Genomic DNA, 21,376 nt, shown 5'->3' with positions numbered 1-21,376 from the left:
TCAAAGTGCAAGTAGATAAATAGGTACCAATCCAGTGGGAAGGTAAATGGCGTTTCCGTGCGCTGCTCTGGTTCACCAGAAGCGGCTTAGTCCTGCTGGCCACATGACCCGGAAGCTGTACGCCGGCTCCCTCGGCCAATAAAGCAAGATGAGCGCCGCAACCCCAGAGTCGGCCACGACTGGACCTAATGGTCAGGGGTCCATTACCTTTACCTTTAGGTGATGTGTTGACACTGATCGCCAGTGGTGCCCTTTGCCATCAACTGCCCTGTGTCCTTTTTTAACACCGGGCGGTATATAAAACTTGAAAAATAATGGCATCTTTGGCAGCAGAGAGCCTGAATTGAGAGGAACGGAGGCAGGTGGCTGAAGCTATTCGTAGTTAATCCCAACACACACCCTGGCCAGATGTTGACTGGCTAAATATATAAGTTGATCCTTCTCAGCTGTGACACCAAATACTCTGGAAGGTTTGAAAGGAAACCTGGAAATTGTAGCTCTGCAAAGAGGAATGAGGAGTCTCTTAGCAACTCCCAGCGGACAATGAAATTAAGGAAGATTTTGTCCCCCCCCCCCCCGAAAGTCCTGTTGTGGATTTGCAGAATCCCAACTCCTTTTGGTGCAGAATTTTTACGAGTTGTTTCTGTGTGCGTGGGGTGTGTGTGGGAAATCCCCTTCTCAGAATATCCACCCGGATATTGCAGATTTGGCCATTTCCTCTGCACTGAACCGAGAAGGAGGAAGGCATTATCCTTTCTCCAGCTGCCGGGTGGAAAAAAGAGGATTCTGGTGTTTTTTTCCTCGCAGCCAAGCTGAGCTCTAATTAGCTTTGTGTGCCCAGATAAAAAAAGCAAGCTTCAACGAGGAGATATTAAAGGCTTAGCTGCTTTGGAAGGAGTAAATCGCAAAGGGCAAAAGTGTTTTTTCTTGCCAAACTCCCGGGAGACAACAAACAGAGAGAGATGGTTGCAGAATGGCCTGGGATTCCCCACTGTGATGATGCAACCTGGCTTTCAGATTGCTCTGTGTAGCTGTGCGTAAGTGACATTTGTAGGGAAACCAAATTGCTCCTTTACAAAGTTATTGTACTACCAACTTTACTGCACGCTTGTGAAACGTGGACTGCTTATAAACACCGCCTCCAACTCCTCGAAAGATTCCATCAACGGTGTCTCCGAAATATTTTACACATCACTTGGGAAGACAGGCAAACTAATGCCAGTGTCCTGGAAGAAGCAAAGATCACCAGTGTTGAAGCAATGATTCTTCAACATCAACTTCGTTGGACTGGTCATGTTGTGCGGATGCCTGAATATCGCCTTCCAAAGCAACTCCTCTATTCCGAACTTAAAAATGGAAAGCGTAATGCCTGGTGGTCAACAAAAGAGGTTCAAAGACTCTCTCAAGCCAAATCTTAAAAAATGTAGTATAAACACCAACAACTGGGAAACACTGGCCTGCGAGCGCTCCAGTTGGAGAACAGCCTTTGCCAAAGGTGTCGTGGGCTTTGAAGACACTCGAACTCAGGACGCAAGGGAGAAACATGCCAAGAGGAAGGCACGCTTGGCAAACTCTCACTGGGATCAACTCCTGCCCGGAAACCAATGTCCCCACCGTGGAACACACTGCTAGTTCTTCATGAGCAGTTGATTTGCAGCCGCTATAAAGCACTCTGGCTGCAGCAGCAGCAGCAGCTATACCCAAGCAAGCTTTGATGGGGGAATTGACATAGCACAGTTCCCACCGCCGGCCCCACCATGCTCTCAGAACCACACGCTTGGAAATTGGTCCATGGTTAATTTTTATTTCTCGGTGACAGAGCAAGGCTTCCCAAAAGCTCTCGAAAGCAACGACCCACCTGATGCCTGAATTGCGGGGGTCGTTCTTAAGGGGTGGGCTCCAAGTCTCCTGTTTCTGCCCCCCCCCATTTATATATATATTAAAAATTGTTCACAGGACTGGTGGATACATTGCAAATCATGGCGCCGGCGGGACCATGGAGGTTTGCAGCGGTGCATTTACCGTATTTTTCACTCTATAAGACGCACTAGACCACAAGACGCACCTAGTTTTTGGAGGAGGAAAACAAGAAAAAAATATTCTGAATCTCAGAAGCCAGAACAGCAAGAGGGATCGCTGCGCAGTGAAAGCAGCAATCCCTCTTGCTGTTCTGGCTTCTGGGATAGCTGCGCAGCCTGCATTCGCTCCATAAGACGCACACACATTTCCCCTTACTTTTTAGGAGGGAAAAAGTGAGTCTTATAGAGCAAAAAATACGGTAAATGGGCACATGCCAATTGTACACAAATTGCATCTTCTTGCTCCTTAAAAGTACCAGGGAGAGAGGAACCTTATAAATGCCTTTAATGTCCACCTTGTGCCCGTTTCTCCCCATGCTTCCCCTTTCAAAAAGGACCCCCCTTTCCTACCTAACCACTTCCCCATGCCATTTGTTGGGGGGGCCCTATTAAAACAACAACAGCCCCCCCATCATCTTCCCATAAGGTTATACATTCCTTCCTCACAGACATAAATGCTTATATCCATGCCAACATTCCCCATAAAATGGCGGATCCTGCACACAGCGCTCGGGTACCCAGCCGCTGTCGCTATGGAAACAGAGGCCCAGAATTCCCGGAGGCCTTTTGGGGAGCCCTCCACAATGCTGTGTGGTCTTCCCTCCACCTACCCCAAACTATATATATATATATATAGGATTCATCACAGACTACTGAAACCCATTGGAATGAATGGGCAGGACTAACAGGCCAATTCATTTCAATGCTTGAGTCTCAGTATAGCTTAGTTGGGCATAGCTATTAGTTGCATCCCCTCCAACGCTTCTTCCCTGAAAAAGGGCCGTCCTATTCCATCCCCTCCAACATTTCTCCCCTGAAAATAGGGACGTCCTATTCCATCCCCTCCAAAGTTTCTCCCCTGAAAATAGGGACGTCCTATTCCATCCCCTCCAACGTTTCTCCCCTGGAAATAGGGCCGTCCTATTCCATCCCCTCCAACGCTTCTCCCATGAAAATAGGGACGTCCTATTCCATCCCCTCCAGCGCTTCTCCCATGAAAAAAGGGACGTCCTAAGGGAAAGCAGGGGATTCTGGGATCAAATCAGAAACTAAGACCTCTTCTGCATGTCCAGGACTTGCCCTGGAAAATAGGGACCCTTGCGGGGGTCTGCCCAGAAGCTTTCCTAACAACAAAGTCCAAAGAAAGGGCAGCCTTTTCCGCTAGGACCGATTAGGCGCTTGCTTAAAAATGGAATTCCGTCAAATTGGCGGAAACCATGGCTATTTCCTCTTTCAGGAAACTCGCTCGCCTGAGCAGGAAGAGGATAAATTTCAGATAATCATTAAATGGGGTATTCAGTTTTCGGCAGCGAGAGCATTCCTGGTTTACTTAAACTTCCTAAACCGGCCTTGTTAACCTGACGCCCTTTTGGATGTTGCCGGACTCCGAATCCCATCACCTGGAACTGAGTTAAGGAAACATCTGGTTGTCTATAGCAGGCTTCGTCAAACTTGGCCCTCCAGATGTTTTGGCCTACAACTCCCATGATCCCTAGCTAGCAGGACCAGTGGTCAGGGATGATGGGAATTGTAGTCCAAAACACCTGGAAGGCTGAGTTTGAGGAAACCTGGTCTATAGCAATACTGGATCTTACAGTAGTAACTTTTGACGTCTCGATAACGTTGCATCTTGAAATCGAGCCCCACTCCTCCCTCCCCATCCCGCCCCCCAAGTTAATAAACCCATCTCATGCGAAGAGGGGGTGCCCACCCCCTCTACAACCCCAAAGGCCCCCCCCATAAGGCTATACATTTTACATTCCCTCCCTACTTCAACCACTGAGCCATGCCACGCTATAAACCCTCATAATACGTATTTCTCCCCATCACATTCTTCGGGGCACGACGGAATCTGTTCCAGAAGCCTCAGGACTAATAATGGCCGCCGTTTTTCTCCAGACAGGGCAACCGGGGTCTTCCGAACCCCACTAGTCCTGCCTTCGCTTTGTGCCAATTTGGGGAGGGCAGAATCCAGCACTCCAAGAAGGCCCCCTTCGCCTGCCCCAAACAAAACGTATTGGCCTGATAACTTCTGGTGCTCGCTGGGGGGGCCTCCCAACAGCCAGAGCCCCCAAGGACAGGGCAGGCTATCTCCAGAGAGGTTGTCGCCTCCTAGTATAATCTGGAGAAACCCAGCCAGATGGGCGGGGTACAAATAATAAATTATTATTATTATTATTATTATCTCCTTGGCCGTTGCAGGGAAGAACGGACACGACGGACTCTTCTGTTTCCCCTAGCCAGACATCCTATCTTTTCCCAATACTTTTATCCTCCTCCTCTTCTGTCTCCTTTGGGCAAACCAGGTATTTATAGATTCCCTCCCCGCTTGCATTGGAGACAAAGAAAACGTCTCCGAATTATCACTCGCGGGGGGGGCTTCGTCTTGCAAGCTAAATTACCCACCCACCTGACTTTCCAAATACGACACACCCTCCCAAAAACGCGCTGGCTCCAGGGCAATGGGAGATTGTACCAAGGGGTAAAGTCCTGTGTCCCTTCTGTAATGTTTAAACCACCCCATGCCAGGCTCCCTGCTCTGGCCGGCTTTACAATCAGTAGTTACGAATAAATTACACATGTCCTGCAAATCAACAGCACCAGTAATTTGTCGGGTATTTAAAAAACAATCCCTTCAGCGGTCCCTCAATGTCCCCGCGATAATCCAGAAGAGGGGCGGGCGATTCCTTAGCTAAAAAACAGCAGGAAATCCCCAAAAATTGGTCCACAGAGCTTCCCCAAAGTAGACACCAGATCCCCGCTGTTCGACGCTCGGTAAACGGAGATCTTTGCCATGGAGACAGCGAGCAAAATCAATTTTATTTTTGGAAACGTGGGGAGGAATCGTTCCCATCCCGTTTTGGCACCTAGTCTTTGAACCGCCGGTTGGCCTGCATCTTCTTGTAGAAGTTTTCTGTCTCCTCCGCCTGGCTGTCCTTCTCGCTGACTGTCAGGCTCGTCGGCTTGCGGCGCAGCGTCGACTCGCGGCTGGGCCCCCCGAGCATGTTTTCCGCCGGGCTGGTCTCTCCGCCCCCCACTCCCGCCGCTACGTTGATGGTGGCCACACTGCCGTACCGCGGCTCATCTTGCTCGATGTCACTGACCGATGACCCCGGGGAGACGCCGGCGCTCTTGGCCGGCCGGAAGCCGCGGAAATCCTTGGCCATGTCATTCAGCTCGTAAGTGTCCATCCCGTCCGGCACTTTCTGGGTGGCTTTCCATTCCCATGGCCCGTTCCCGGACGACAAGTGCACGACCGGATGGTGCGGGGCGTGTGCGTCGATGGTGACGACGCTGGAGCTGTCCCGTTCCGACGGCGACCGGTACTGCGAGGAATCGGAGCTGGTGGACGACGAGGATGTCTCCGAATGTTTGGGTGTAACCGAAACCATCCCTGGCTGCTTGGACATGGCAATGACCTGCATGAGGCGCGGCGGGTTGGCCACTCTCTGGGACGCCGACCCTTTCTCGGCCATCATCATCCATTTCGCCCGCACGGCCGAGCTGCTCTTGGGCGAAATGTTGGCCCCGGCATTCGCCTGGCTCTCCTCGGGGATGTGAACCAGTTGGGTCGCTCCGGGTCTCGGCTGGATGAGGACCCTGGGACCCATGGCGGCGCGCTCGGCTGTCCGGGCCTGGACGGTGGGGTACAGCGATGGCGGGATATGTTCGTCGTCCTCTCCAACCAAGCAGTCGGAGCCGACCCTCCGGGCCACTTCCTCGGCCAAGGTCATCCCCCGGCCTTCGACGGACTTTTGCTTCCATTCGGTGATCAGCTGCTTGGACCGCGAGGCGTCCACGGGGACGTGGATGGTCATGTGGCGCCGGGCGGGGTCGTCCATCGAGGGTGTGTTGACCCTGGGCAGCGTGTTGCTGAAGGTGACCATGTTCTCCTTGCCCATGGGGCTTCGAGGGGCCAGGAGGTCCACGTCAACACTGGCCCGTTTCAGACTGCCCAGGGAGTTCTTCTCGCGCTGGACCTGTCGGTTGATGCCCTCCAGCCGCGTCTGCGGGTTCAGCTCGTCGGTGCTGACCGACTTGTTCTGGTGGTAGACCGAGTCGTGGCCCCGCTGGGTCAGGGCCCGCAAAGCGTCCTTGGCGGGGGGGTTGGACGGGGCCTTCTCAGCCGGAGCGCGGAAGTTGCCCACAGCATGGTAGGCCTGTTTGGGGGCAGAAGACGACAGATGTTAAAGGCTGGATTTACATCTAAGCTACGGCTTAGGGCCCCGCTCTCTTGGCGGCCCCAAAGAAAATTAAAGGGGGGAAAACTGGATGTACATTTACACAACCTCATCCCTCCTCATCCCTCTTTCCTTTTGTGTTGTCTGTGTGGCCTCTGCTATTTTCTCCTACTGATAGGGAAGCCACTTAAGGACTCTATAGGGCATGGGTAGGCAACCTAAGGCCCGGGAGCCGGATCCAGCCCAATCGCCTTCTCAATCTGGCCAGCAGACGGTCTGGGAATCAGTGTGTTTTTACATGAGTAGAATGTGTGCTTTTATTTAAAATGCATCTCTGGGTTATTTGTGGGGCATAGGAATCCATTCATCATTATTATTATTTTTCAAAATATAGTCCTTCCCCCCACAAGGTCTGAGGGACGGTGGACCGGCCCCCTGCTGAAAAACTTTCCTGACCCCTGTTATAGAACTTGCCAGTGCAAATTAGGAAGGATATTAATAAACAATATATCCTCTCCTGCCTCCCTGAGCATTCTCACGTGTTCGCCCACCCGGGCCCCGACTCGCCATGGACCTCTTGAGCTTCAGCAAGGTGGCCCCAAACCCGTGTCCCCCCCAAAGTCCGGGAAAGGGGTCTTAGGAGAAGAGACTTGCCAGATAGGCTGCGATGCCGGACCCGATCAGGAAACCCACGTAGACGTCGATGGGGTGGCTGCGGTACTGTGTGATCTGCGTCAGGCCGCAGATCCCGGCTGCGATGGCGAAGGCGAAGACCAGGATGGGCTTGAGGAGTTTGGTGCTGTCGGAGATGATGGAGTTGAAGTACATCTGCAAAGATTGACGGAGGGGGTCATGAAGGCGCTCTTTGAAACGTAATAAAACATCACATTTTTTTAAAAAAAAACTTCTGATGCCTTCTAAAAGTCAGGTAGGTGACTCGGAAACTGCAATTAATCCAGAATGCGGCAGCTAAACTGGGGACTGGGAGCGGCTGCCGAGACCACTTAACACCGGTCCTGAGAGATCTGCATTGGCTCCCAGGACATTTCCGAGCACAATTCAAAGTGTTGGTGCTGACCTTGAAAGCCCTAAACGGCCCTGTATACCTGAAGGAGCGTCTCCACTCCCATCGTTCATCCCGGACACCTGGGTCCATCTCCCGAGGGCCTTCTGGCGGTTCCCTCATTGCAAGAAGTGAGGTTACAGGGAACCAGGCAGAGGGCCTTCTCGGTGGTGGTGCCCACCCTGTGGAACACCCTCCATTCAGATGTGAAGGAAATAAGCAGCTATCCTATCTTTAAAAGACATCTGAAGGCAGCCCTGTTCAGGGAAGTTTTTAATATTTAATGCTGTGCTGTTTTTAACATTTGATTGGGAGCCGCCCAGAGTAGCTGGGGAAACTCAGCCAGATGTGCGGGCTATAAATAAATAATAATAATTATTATAGGTAGTTATTTATCTCCTTGAGGGTGTTCCACAGGGCGGGTGCCACCACCGAGAAGGCCCTGTGCCTGGTTCCCTGTAACTTAAGTTCTCCCAGAAGATCCTCAGAGCTGGACCCAGGCGTCCGGGATGGACAATGGGGGGTGGAGATGCTATGGACTCATTGGGGGCATGGCTGTGGGCTCCCGTTGCGGGAACACAGTTAAGGGGGCCACCACAATTAAGGTCCTGCCCTTCAACATTTGCCGCTGTGCCTTGTAAAACAGGGCAGGGAGTTGGAAAAATGACAAAGTAAACATGCTAAGCTTTTGAAAACATAATTTTAGGATGGAAACCCCAACAAAAGAACAGTGACAAGGGAAATGGATGAACTACGCAGAACTGGCTAAACTGACATACAAACTGCAAGATAAGGACAACTGTGACTTTAAAGAAGAATGGAAACTTTTCACAAATTACTTAGAAAGACAACAAAATGAATGGGCAGGTTTTGAATAAGCATGCACAGATTTATTGACTGATGACACGGTAGACAGATAATGTAAGGATATGTATAATTTTATAACATGCAGAGAATAATATGTACTGAGAAATCGGAGAGAGTTGCTGAGGGAAATCTCTGGGGGAGGGTTTGGGGGGTGGGAAAAAGGGGGAAAATAATGAATATGATATATGCTGAAATTGCTAATAAAAACATTTTAAAAAACAAGAACGTAATTTTAAAGATTGCAAAATTCGCCACCCTTGCTGTAAAGGCTTGAAACCGAAGTTTCAATTGGGGTGGGGGCTTTGTTGCAGCCCAATACTCAAACCCCCCCCAGCCTGGATCACAGAGATAATTCCTAGGAATCAGCAGCCGATTCTGATCCTCCAGCCAGCGGATCAGGGACGGGGACCGGGGACTCACCGACACGTAGACGGCGGCAAAAGCGGAGAGCGTGGCGTGTTGGGAAGGGAAGGTTTTCCTGGGAAAAGGAAAGGGAAAAAACAGAAACGTCATACAGGAGCAATTGCTACAGGCTGGGGTGCAGATGGGGGCGATTTGGGAGCCCACGCTTAGCTCCAGCGGGCGGCAGTCACCACTGAATTTTCTTTTTAAAATACTTTTTATTGTCATTTTCAAAAAAAAAAACAACACCCAAAATAAAACAATCTTTACATTCATTCTTAATGTCGTCTTATTTACATTGCGCTAAATCGCGCCTCGACTTCCTTTCCTCCCAGGTGCGGTTTTCATAATGCACGTCTCCTCTTACAGTTTCTTCTGCTTTTGTACACACATCACAGGAATTATCCTAATCCTGCCGTAGTTCTTAAACTTCTACAGTTCAATGCTATATATGTCATAAATTTACTCCATTCTTCTGTGACCTTTGACCCTTTTTGGTGTCGAATTCTATTTGTCATTATTGCTAATTCAGCATATTCAAAAAGTTTTACCTGCCATTCCATAACTGTTGGAATCTCTGATGACTTCCATTTTTGTGCTACAAAGGACCCTAGCTGCCACCATTGCATATTGAAATAACTTATGGTCTTCTTTTTTTATTTCATCCCCTATTATCCCTAATAGGAATGCCTCCGGGGTTTTTTGGAAGGTGTATCTAAAAAGTTTCTTTAATTCATCATATATCAGGTTCCAAAATCTCTGCATTTTCTCGCATAGCCACCACATATGATAATGGTCCCCATCTTTATTTTTACATTTCCAAAAAACTTTGTTTCCCCTTTTGTACATTTTTGCCAATTTGACCGGGGTAATATATTACCCCGGTCACCACCAAATTTTGAAACCGCGTCCCAGCCTCACCTGGCCGAAAGAATGGCGTGCTGGTCTTGCCCCGAACATATGTCCTGCGTGATGTAAGGATTGGCGTCGCAGGAGATGCCCAGAAGGGTATAGTTGGGCTTGCAGACAGTCAGGAAGAACGGGGCGTGGTACCCTGTGGCCAGCTGGATCACGTCCGTCACAAGGGCCGTGGCGCAGAGACCGAAAACGTGGACACCTGCCGGGACATAGAAGATTTGTTTCTCGCAGGGATGGAGCCCAGGGGCGCAAGCCTGGGCATGGGGTCCTTATCCAGCTCTCCAAACCCGTTTCTGGTGCCAAGCCAGGACCGCAGACAGGGCCGGATTGAGGTTTGACGCGGCCCTCAGCTCCTGAAGGGAATGGGGCCCTTTCTATGTCCAGCTGTCCTTTGTCCGCAACAAATTGTCACTTTTTGTGTGTGTTGAATATATGTTACATGGTCATTTATGGATTTCACAGGTATCTCAAGACATTGAGACCGCCGACCTTCTGATCTAGGCTCTGAGGTTTAACCCACAGTGCCACCCGCGTCCCTAGTATATTAATAGTGAGGTGCAATTAAGAAGAAGTATATGGATAGTGAAATGATTATGACGCTCCAACTCAAAATGGTTTTTGATGCACAACGAACTGAATAATGCAAACACATTTCTAAAGTTCCTTTAGGAACACAGTTTACAAAGACTCATCATCTGGTCTCTAGAAACTTGCCATAACATGAAATAGGTGCAGACATATGATGCAGACTGCTAGTAATTATAAATAGCAGAATGTCGGCACCCTATATATAGAAAGGAGCAAACCAGTGATATTTTAGGGAGCAGGCGGAGCCCATGGCTTACATCCTAGGAGCCCACACAACACAAAACACTGTTGCTGCATGTAGGTTTTATTCTATTTGTTTTTTATTTTATATTTTGGAAATGTACATCCAGGTGTTTTTTCCCTTTAAATTTTTTTGGGGCCCCCAAGAGAGTGAGACCCAAAGTGAGAGCTTGTTTAGCTTAGACGTGAATCAGCTCAATATGGTGGATGTCACTGAAATTCCTGTTTTGAAATGGACAATAGACCATGAGAGGAGGAAGGAGATAAATGGACTGGAAATTAGAGTGGATTTGGGCCGGAAGAATCTTGGACAAAGCGGACAATGCTTAATTCAGAAGCAAAGGGAGAACATCTAATGAATGCAAACTATTAGGTTCTCGTGCACGCAGAAGGAAGGGAAGGGGGTTTATTTTAGGAATAATAATTATCGACCAATTGCGGTTTCACGAGCAACCACAGCTTTCGGAAGTGTTAAAATACAGCACATGCAGGAATTGGCAAACAGGTAGCAGATGCGTAAGGATAATAGGTTAAAAATAAGAAACAAAAATCTCTGCTAAGGATAAGGAATGAAAAGCGAATTAGAAATAACTGCGGCAGCAAGAGGCACAAAAAGAGGAAATTTTGGACTGAGTGTGGGAATATTGAAAAACTGTATTGAATTAGTTTTGGTTTGTGGTTGATTCGTTAAGATTTGGAAAATCAATAAAAATGATTTGGCAAAGGGGGGGGGGGAGCAAGGAGATGCTTTGCCACTGAGCTACGGAGTTTTCTGCTTTTTGGGCTTCGGGAGGATGCTAAGAATTTTGTGCGTTTCTTTTTTGCAAGGCTGAATGAGAAGGGAGAGCCGGACAGTCTCTGCCCTGTGTATGCCCTGAAAAGTGGTTTTTTTTGGGGGGGGGCTCAGAGGATGGGGAGAGGGATGCGGGTGGCACTGTGGGTTAAACCACAGAGCCTAGGGCTTGCCGATCAGAAGGTCGGCGGTTCGAATCCCCGCAATGACGGGGTGAGCTCCCATTGCTTGGTCCCTGCTCCTGCCAACCTAGCAGTTTGAAAGCACATCAAAGTGCAAGTAGATAAATAGGTACCACTCCGGCGGGAAGGTAAATGGTGTTTCCGTGCGCTGCTCTGGTTCACCAGAAGCGGCTTAGTCCTGCTGGCCACTTGACCTGGAAGCTGCACGCCAGCTCCCTCGGCCAGTAAAGCGAGATGAGCGCCGCAACCCCAGAGTCGGCCACGACTGGACCTAATGGTCAGGGGTCCCTTTACCTTTTACCAGAGGATGGGGACAAACTTACCCACGAACCGGACCGTCCTGCGGAGGAAGGAGTTGAAATTGCAGCCGCCGGCATTGATACTGCCCTCGGAGCTGGCGCGGCCTTTGACATTGGACTGCAGGCAGTAGATGATGCCTTCGCCAACCATGATCTGAGAGGGAAGAGGACAGGGTCAGAGCAAGCCCCTCCCCTCCCGGTGACTTCTCCGCCAAGGTGGGCGGGGCTTGTTGACAAGGGATGGGAGGGGATGGAATAGGACGTCCCTATTTTCCCTCTCTTCAGGGGAGAAACACTGGAGGGGATGGAATAGGACGTCCCTATTTTCAGGGGAGAAACGTTGGAGGGGATGGAATAGGACGTCCCTATTTTCAGGGGAGAAACGTTGGAGGGAATGGAATAGGACGTCCCTATTTTCAGGGGAGAAACGGTGGAGGGGATGGAATAGGACGTCCCTATTTTCAGGGGAGAAACGTTGGAGGGGATGGAATAGGACGTCCCTATTTTCACAGGAGAAACGTTGGAGGGGATGGAATAGGATGTCCCTATTTTCAGGGGAGAAACGTTGGAGGGGATGGAATAGGACGTCCCTATTTTCAGGGGAGAAATGTTGGAGGGGATGGAATGGGATGTCCCTATTTTCAGGGGAGAAACGTTGGAGGGGATGGAATAGGACGTCCCTATTTTCAGGGGAGAAACGTTGGAGGGGATGGAATAGGACGTCCCTATTTTCACAGGAGAAACGATGGAGGGGATGGAATAGGACGTCCCTATTTTCAGGGGAGAAACGTTGGAGGGGATGGAATAGGACGTCCCTATTTTCATTGGGGAAATGTTGGAGGGGATGGAATAGGACGTCCCTATTTTCAGGGGAGAAACGTTGGAGGGGATGGAATAGGACGTCCCTATTTTCACAGGAGAAACGTTGGAGGGGATGGAATAGGACGTCCCTATTTTCAGGGGAGAAACGTTGGAGGGGATGGAATAGGATGTCCCTCTTTTCAGGGGAGAAACGTTGGAGGGTCTGGAGGTATCCAACCCCCGAGTCATATGAAGGCAGGCCTGTATATTATTTTGTTTTGTTTTTTGTTTAATGTTTCATTATGTTTTTATATATGTTGGAAGACGCCCAGAGTGGCTGGTGTCAGATGGGCAGGGAAGAATAATAATAATAATAATAATAATAATAATAATAATAATAATAATAATAAACTTTTGTGTGCATGCACACGTCTTCAGATATCTGAAGACGTGTGCATGCACACGAAAGCTCATACCAAGAACAAACTTAGTTAGTCTCTAAGGTGCTACTGGAAGGAATTTTTTTATTTTGTTTCGACTACGGCAGAGCAACACAGCTACCTACCTGTATCTAGAATAATAATAATGTAAAAGGTAACGGTAAAGGACCCTGGGACAGCGAAGTCTAGTCAAAGCCAACAACAACAACAACAACAACAATAATAATGTCCCTATTTTCATCCGAGAAACGCTGGTGCGTATGGGAAAGCAGGAATCTTTTGCCCAGTGTGGGACCCCCATACCCACGACCCGCAGATTAAGAGCCTCCTCTACCGACTGTAGCTATAATAAAAACCCAAGAGGGAAGGAGGGGCCGGAATGCTACTTACGGAGGCCGCGGGGGCCGCGAAAGCCAAGCTGAGCAGCATAAGCAATGGGATCATCTCTTCGTTGGTTTCCACGTAGGGCATGGAAAGGGCCCGGTCGTAGCACTGGAAGCCCACCTTGGCCGGCTTGAAGAGGTCCGTCAGCTCCAAGAAGTAGAGCGTCACAATCGAAGAAGCCACAATGGGCAGCTGGGAGACAAAAGGGAGAGAGGGGGGAGAAGCAGGCGCTATCTTTTGGGGAATGGTAAAGGGACCCCTGACCATTAGGTCCAGTCGTGGCCGACTCTGGGGTTGCGGTGCTCATCTCGCTTTATTGGCCGAGGGAGCTGGTGTACAGCTTCCGGGTCATGTGGCCAGCAGGACTAAGCCTTTTACCTTCCCGCTGGTGTGGTACCTATTGATCTACTTGCACTTTGATGTGCTTTCGAACTGCTAGGTTGGCAGGAGCAGGGACTGAGCAACGGGAGCTCACCCCGTCACTGCGGGGATTTGAACCACTGACCTTCTGATCGGCAAATCCTAGGGTTTAACGTCTGGGGTTGGACGTCCGGCTTCCGAAAAACATTCGAAAACCAGAACACTCACTTCCGGGCTTTCAGCATTTGGGAACCAAGGTCCCACTGTAAACCTGATGGAATAATTTCGATGGCACCAAATACAGCGGTACCTTGGTTCTCAAACTTCATCCATTCCGGAAGTCTGTTTGACTTCTGAAATGTTCAGAAACCAAGGCGCGGCTTCTGATTGGCACAGGCGCACTGGAAACAATAGCCAACAGTTGTGTCGGACGCTCGGCTTCTGAAAAACGTTTGAAAATCGGAACACCCACTTCTGGGTTTTTGGTGTTTGGGAACCAAGGCGTTTGGGAACCAAAATGTCACTGTATATATCATTCTCCAGAATGCTTTGGTTATCTTGCACATCCACCAAATAAAGTTCTCCTACCCAAATGATATAGGGACGAGGGTGGCGCTGTAGGTTAAACCACAGAGCCTAGGACTTGCCGATCAGAAGGTCGGCAGTTCGAATCCCTGCGACGGGGTGAGCTCCCGTTGCTCGGTCCCTGCTCCTGCCAACCTAGCAGTTCGAAAGCACATCAAAGTGCAAGTAGACAAATAGGTACAACTCCGGCGGGAAGGTAAACGGCGTTTCCGTGCGCTGCTCTGGTTCACCAGAAGCGGCTTAGTCCTGCTGGCCACATGACCCGGAAGCTGGACGCCAGCTCCCTCGGACGATAAAGCGAGATGAGAGCCACAACCCCAGAGTCGGCCACCACTGGACCTAATGGTCAGGGGTCCTTTTACCTTTACCTTTACCTGTATAGATGATGGAAAAGTTCTGCTTACCTCGACAAAGTAAAAGCAGGGAAGAAGAGTCATGCTGTCTTTCGGAGCCTTGGCCTTCTCCTTTGCCGAGATCATGGTGTCAGCGGTGGGATTCAGAGGAATCTGGTGGGTCAGGGTCTCACCCTAGGTCCTGCTCATCGCTGCCACGGGACATCACAGAGCCAAAACAAGCAGGAGTTAAAATCACGGAATTGTAGAGCTGGAGGGGAACCCTCGTGGTCATTTAGCCCAACCCCCTTTGCCCGGTGCGGGACTCAAACCCACAACGATGAGCTTAAAAGTTTCATGCTGACCTATACTGGTCGAATCCAATTGAGCCCTACTCAGAGGAGACCTGCTGAAACCAACAAGACCAATAATAATAATAATAATAATATTTATACCCCGCCCATCCGGCTGGGTTTCCCCAGCCACTCTGGGCGGCTTCCAACAGACTATTAAACATTAAAAGCTTCCCAAAAGAGGGCTGCCTTCAGATGTTTTCTAAAAGTAAGGTAGTTGTTTATTTCCTTGACATCTGGTGGGAGGGCGCCACCACCGAGAAGGCCCTCTGCCTGCTTCCTTGTAACCTCGCTTCTCGCAGGGAGGGAACCGCCAGAAGGCCCTCGGGAGGAGAACCCCGGTGTCTGGGGTGGAAACGCTCCTTCAGGTCTACTGGGCCGTTTAGGGCTTTCAAGGTCAGCACCAACACTTTGAATTGTGCTCGGAAACGTACTGGGAGCCAATGGAGTTCTTTCAAGACCAGTGCTATATGGTCTCCACTCCCAGTCCCCAGTCTAGCTGCTGCATTCTGGATTAGTTGTAGTTTCCGGGTCACCTTCAAAGGGAGCTCCACAGAGAGCACATTGCAGTAGTCCAAGCGGGAGATAACCACAATGATAATAATTTAGGATAGAGAGAGGTGTGCGTCAAAATTATTCCTGTCTGAAGGGAGGGCGCCACCACCGAGAAGGCCCTATGCCCTGCAGGGAGGGAACTACCAGAAGGCCCTCGGGAGAGGGACCCCGGTGTCCGGGCTGGAGACGCTCCTTCAGGGATACTGGGCCGTTTAGGGCATTCAAGGTCAGCACCAGCACTTTGAATTGTGCTTGGAAACGTCCTGCGAACCAATGCAGATCTCTCTGGACCGTTAGCCATCGATTCCGATGGGTCTACTCTGAACTTGACTAGCGATGAATCCAGCCAGTTAAAATCCACAGGCATGGGCAGACCGTAGGCATATTGATTTTGACAGGTCTACTCTGAGCGGGACTGACATTGGATCGGACCCTGTTTAGATGCACGTCCATCTCCCCCCCCCCCAGGTCCTATAGATCCGCTGTCTGTCAAAATGACCCATTTAACGCCCAAATCGATACCCGGAGTCCCAGCGGTCATAGCAGAGATCACAGACCCTTAGGAAAAAGCGTGGGGGCTTATTGCAATCCTATTTTGGGGGGGGGGTGTTGTTGGCCATGCAGTGTGCTACCAAGGGAAACGATCGCTTTCGGTACATATGGACATCCAAAAATTTGGCACCAGATTTAACAGACTACAAGATAACAGTATATATTTGGTGCCCCAGTGCCAGGTGTAAATGCAAACTCACCCCTTTTATCTCCCTTATTAATACTTTACGTTGCCTTTTTTTTAGTGTTTTAATATCATTATTTTATATCTCTCACAGTCTTAAAAATACATTCTTTTCGATTCTAGATTTAATAGGGTACTTAATATATTATAATTTCCCATCTATCTCCATTAGTAGGTCCCTACATGTAAGCCGTATTGCGTCCCTATTTAATTTTTTGATTGCCATTACCTCTGTTGGAGACAACCACCATGGAGTCTTTTGTTCCAATAGGTCTTTATATTATTCCCACACTTTAGAAAGTGATCTCCTAATTATATGATTGCGAAATCCTTTATGTACTTTCCCTTTCTCGTGCCATAAATACGCATGCCATCCGAATCGATTATCATGCCCTTCCAGATCTAACATATCTGTATTTTCTTATTTAATCCACTCCCGCACCCAAGTAACGCAAGAGGCTTCATAATACAGTTTAAAAAATGGAAAGGAGAAAACCTCCTTTTTCTTTCTCTCTTTCTCTCTCTCTCTCTCTCTCTCTCTCTCTCTCTCTCTGAAATATCTCTTGCCCAACATCTGTCTCGAAGCCACAGCAGACAGCGTTCGAAATTAGCCAGGCGTATTTCGCACTCGGCTTTTGGCCGTTTGCCACCGAGTGAAGATTCTCAGGTGCCAGGATGACACCTGGCGCCTCCGCCATCTGGGGATCCTTGAACCTGGACTGTTTTCACACACTTAAGACCCCACCCTGTAGAATTCCATCTGTTATATTTTACTTGCACAATCGGAATGAATTTCAGGAACTGAAATTCTACTTCTGTGCAGCCTGAGCAGGAGGAACGAACGGCGTTTTAGCGATTTGTTGCTGATTGCCTTCGCTTCCCCCCCTGCTCCACATTGGGAAGAATATTCCCGTGTTATGAACGGTCCGTGTCGGCGTTAAGAAAAAGAGGTCGAATAGGCCAGAATATATGTGCACTGTCTCCCGAAGACCAGGATGGATTGGAACAAAACGGGGGAAAATAATATTTGATGGATGTGAAAGCGGAAAACCCATTTGAACGGTCATAGCGAAAGATGGAGAGATGTGTGAAATGTAAAACGAACCATGGAAAGAGAAGAATGGAAGTCGTTGGGTATTTTAAAGTTTGTAAAATGTTGATTTGGAATTGTAAAATTGTAAATTTAATAAAAGATATCTTTTTTAAAAAAAATAGAACAAAACAAGAAAAACAAGCTTTAAACGTGAATTACAGGGTTTTTGTTGTTGTTAAAAAAATGATTAAGCCCATGTTGTCCATTGGAATGAATGAATTTAAATAACTCACCCAGCAGTTATTTCACAGCTCCTGGGATTTTCCCAGAGCAAGGCATCCTCTGTTATGAAATCCATTCCCTTCCCCAGATCCCAAACAAATCCGTTTTCTGGATTTACTTAGGGAGGTGTGTGCACTCTGCACATGCTCTGAGCTGCTGCGTTCTTCATTATGTGTTTCGTGCCTCTCCAGCTCAGATCCAAACCTGAGGTTTAGCTGCGTTTGTGCCAAGCCTCTAGCCCCTGTTGAGTCTCTGTTGGCTACTTCTGTAACATGGGATAACAGGAAAGGAGGAATATCAGTATCAACCCATTTTACAGAGGTGGCCAGCCGAGGCTCAGAAACTGCCAGCTTCTGACTCCAGGGCTCTTGTTGTGGAGGCAAAGAAAACACTGAAAGAGAATGCATCAAATGGCCGTAGAAATGTATTATTATTTTTTAAGTCAACCCGGTAAGGGAAGTGTTTCAGGGTCTGTTTCCATCCAGCAATCCCAGTTTGAGAAATCCTACAAGGTCACAGCACCCCCTTGTACCAGCCCCTGGTACTCGCAGATAGACTTCATATCCACATGGAGGTTTCATTTGGCGGCCGACACCAATAACCAGCGTCTAAACTGCCCACTCCCTTTTGAAAAAAGGCGTAGAGCTCTCTGGTCAGCGACCGAAATAAACCGATTCGTTCCGGAGGCGGGCAAGGAACCACCAACACCAGCATCTTGTGGCGGTGAGTTCCGAAGGAACCCGCAACCCAAGGTGTGTGTGTGTGTGTGTGTGTGTGTGTGTGTGTCCCCCCGCGAGCTAATGGATGCTTTCGGAAATTACAAGTGGCCAAACAGCTTCATCCATCCTTTTTAAAATAAAAAAATCCCTTTTCCATTTCAAGGACTGAGAGGCTATAAGCGATCGATCGATCAATAAAAATACTCATCGCAGCATAAAACGGGGGGGGGGGGTCTTGTTGGGTCTCAGACCATTCCCACCCCAAAACCCAAAGTGATGTGTGACTGGGAATAATCGCCCTAATAATAATGGACTGTTCTGCGATTAATTTTCTCCTTTAATTTTTTTGGGTTGGATATTTTGCGGCTATTGTTCGGGGATGGGTTCTAATAGGACAATGCACATGTCAGAGAGTGAGCTGGGGAGCGGGGGGGGGAGAGAGATAGCCCCCTGCTTGCTTTTTGAAGGGGGGGGGGTTCTCATTGCAGTCAGCGTGGCACAGAGTCCAAACCACCCCTTTGTCTGGAGACGCAAAATGGGGTGGATGTAGAGACGCCTGGATTTGCGTGCGAGCGAGCGAGAGAGAGAGGGGGATGATGGAGGCAGAAGAAAAGAAAGAAAACGAGGGGAGGGGAGGAAAAACAGTTTTTTAAAAATAAAATCAAACTTACCTGCCCGGCATCTGCGAGGCACCCCCCCCGATTTGCAGCTGGAAACGGGGCGGGGGCGCGCGCGCATCTAGGGAGGAGGCAACCCTCTCCAAAATAATATAAAAATCTTATCTCGCCCCTTTTTGCCGCTCAGGGATGCAAAAGGACATTCCCATCGCCTCCTCTTGCTGGGATTAGTGGCGAAGGGGGTGCATGCTTTTTTTTTTTTTTTAAAAAGGGGGGGGGGGTCCTCCTTCCAGTTTTAGATTCCGCCCACCACCACCGGGGGGTTTTGGAGAAGAGCGAAAAAAATAATAAATTCTCCTTTATTCTTGGTTAAAAAGGGTCTGAAATTAGAGAGGTTTTCAAAATCCGGGTGGGGGTGCGCGTGGGTTGGCACTGGAAGAATGACCACCTGCACCCCACCAAGGAGAGAGGGGGGGCTCAGGAACTGGGGGGGGGGGTTCAGACCGCCTCTCTTTCCCTGCGCTCTGCGCTAGCCAAAAATGGATAGCATGGTTTTCTCTCTTTCTTTCCCTCTTTCTCTCTCTAGCCTCAGCTCCTGCAAGCCTGAGCACAAAGGGGCGAAAAAGAGGAGGGGGGGGGCCGCTGGTTTGATTTGTGGGTGGGGGGGAGAGGCGGGGGAGGCGGTGGGTGGCGGCTCCTCCGCGCGCGCGTCTCTATCTAACCTCCGGTTTCCATAGAGAGCGCGGTGATGCCCGGGTGTTTGGGCGCAAAGAGCGCATTTCCAAATGCCAAAATTTGGGGTTGCGCGTTGTTTTGAGAGCGGGGAGGGTATGCTGGGGGGGGGGTTTCTTTATGGGGGGGAGAGATGGGCTCGTGAGCCACACCCTCCATCACTGACTGCGCACGGGGGGGCTCTCTCTGCACAGACTCAACGACAGAAACCGCCCCTCCAGGTCCCCCATTCGATTCTTTCTCGGTGGAAAAAAAACAGGTCCGGGGGCTTCAACCCCCCCCAGGCAGTTTTCCCCCCGCCTTCTCTTTTAGTTTCCTTTAGATTAGGGCCAAATTTATTATTATTATTTTTAGGGAGGAAACGGTTCCCCAGTCCTCGGGGAGGAAAGGGTGGGGTTAGCCCCTGAGCATAAGCAGAGTGCATCCCACCTACTTTAAAAAAAAAACCACACCCAGGCAATTATCAATTTGATAGCCCTTGGGGAGGACGGCGGATAGCCCCTGAGCGTAAACAGAGTGCGTCCCACCCACTTAAAAACAAAAAAATAATCAGGCAGTTATCAGTTTGTTAACCCTTGAGGAGAAAGGTGGGTAGTCCCTGAGCATAAGCAGAGTGCATCTCACCCACTTTCCCAAAAAACAGGCAAGAATCCATTTCATAACCCTTGGGGAGGAGGGTGGGGTAGCCTTTGCAACCCACTATTAAAAATATATTCAGGCAAGAATCAGTTTCTCCATCCTGGGGAGGTGTGGGCGGAAGTAGTCTCTGAGCATAGGCAGAGTAGTTCCAGCACAGAGAGAGATAAATCCTTTGGGAGCTGGTTTCTTTGCACCTGTTCCCGTCTTCAGGTTAACTGTACCTTGGGGGAACCGGAAGAAAAGGAGGGGTTGGGGCTGGGTTTGTGCCCCCAAACCTGTTTCCACTACGAAGGGCTCAGAGGTAGCTTCCTCTGAGCATGTGCAGAGTGGCTGCCCTTTATTCCTGAGCCCCCTGGCCAGGCTATGAATTAGGAGGAAACTTCAGCCCCTGCACTTATTGGGAGCGGAGAGTCTTAGGTTAAGCCACTTGGATAATCCCACAGCTGTTGGGGGCAGTTGGGGACAGATCCTGCTTCCATTTGACCATCATGATCTCAATACAGCGGCACCTCGGTCCTCAATCCGTTCCGGAAATTCCATTCCAAAACCAAAGCGTTCCAAAACCAAGGCGCTTTTTCCCATAGAAAGCAATGCGAAAGGGATTAATCCGTTCCGGACTTTTAAAAACAACCCCCAAAACAGCAACTTAGCGTGAATTTTACTCTCTAACCAGACCATTGATCCATAAAATGAAAGCAATAATCAATGCACTGCAGTCACACAATCAATCCATCAGTTCCACAGTCGAAAAACAGAAAAAGATACGCAAAACAAAAACGCAAAATAAATAGGAAAAGCAGACAGAACTCAGTGTAACACTCAAAACGGAGCACGTTCGGCTTCCAAAAATAGTTTGCAAACCGGAACATTTACTTCCGGGTTTGTAGTGTTTGGGTTCCAAGTTGTTTGAGTACCAAGGCGTTCGGGAACCAAGGAACCGCTGTATGGGTCTGAATGAATCCCCTCCCCTGATTTCCAACATATCCCAGGAATCCTTGCCCAATATTCACCCAAAATAGTCCGTTTAAAAGTCTGGTTTTCATGCCCAGGTGGTGTTTGTGGACCTTGATAGGTGACATGCAACGGCAGCCTTGGCGGGGCCTGACATGCAACGGCAGGCAGGATTCATTGGTGACATACTTTATTTATTTAGAAGCTTTTGGTGGGGGGGCGGGCGGATCTCCAAGCGGTATGCAA

General features: G+C 49.2%; 1 protein-coding gene across 1 annotated transcript; it reads right to left on the bottom strand.

The window, feature by feature from the left end:
• Positions 1-4,186: 4,186 nt before the first annotated feature.
• Positions 4,187-19,520, bottom strand: PLPPR3 (phospholipid phosphatase related 3). The gene is made up of 8 exons (XM_079961083.1): positions 18,863-19,520; positions 14,586-14,725; positions 13,243-13,428; positions 11,636-11,765; positions 9,513-9,708; positions 8,610-8,667; positions 6,914-7,087; positions 4,187-6,238 (listed from the first exon to the last, which is right to left on the bottom strand). Exons 2-8 carry the CDS (start codon positions 14,658-14,660, stop codon positions 4,946-4,948), a joined length of 2,112 nt encoding a protein of 703 aa, XP_079817209.1. The 5' UTR covers positions 14,661-14,725; positions 18,863-19,520; the 3' UTR covers positions 4,187-4,945.
• Positions 19,521-21,376: the final 1,856 nt, after the last annotated feature.

Source organism: Podarcis cretensis, assembly GCF_951804945.1.
Source record: "Podarcis cretensis genome assembly, chromosome: 18".
In the NCBI taxonomy this organism is placed as follows: Eukaryota; Metazoa; Chordata; class Lepidosauria; order Squamata; family Lacertidae; genus Podarcis; species Podarcis cretensis.
This window is presented reverse-complemented; position numbering and strand designations above follow the sequence as displayed.

Excerpts from the sequence above, each read along its gene's own strand:
- PLPPR3 (XM_079961083.1), bottom strand. The coding sequence starts at position 14,660 with ATGATCTCGGCAAAGGAGAAGGCCAAGGCTCCGAAAGACAGCATGACT. Across the intron at positions 8,668-9,512 it reads CACGCCATTCTTTCGGCCAG|GAAAACCTTCCCTTCCCAAC; the intron begins GTGAGGCTGGGA and ends TCCTTTTCCCAG. Across the intron at positions 7,088-8,609 it reads TTGCCGCCGTCTACGTGTCG|ATGTACTTCAACTCCATCAT; the intron begins GTGAGTCCCCGG and ends CAATCTTTGCAG.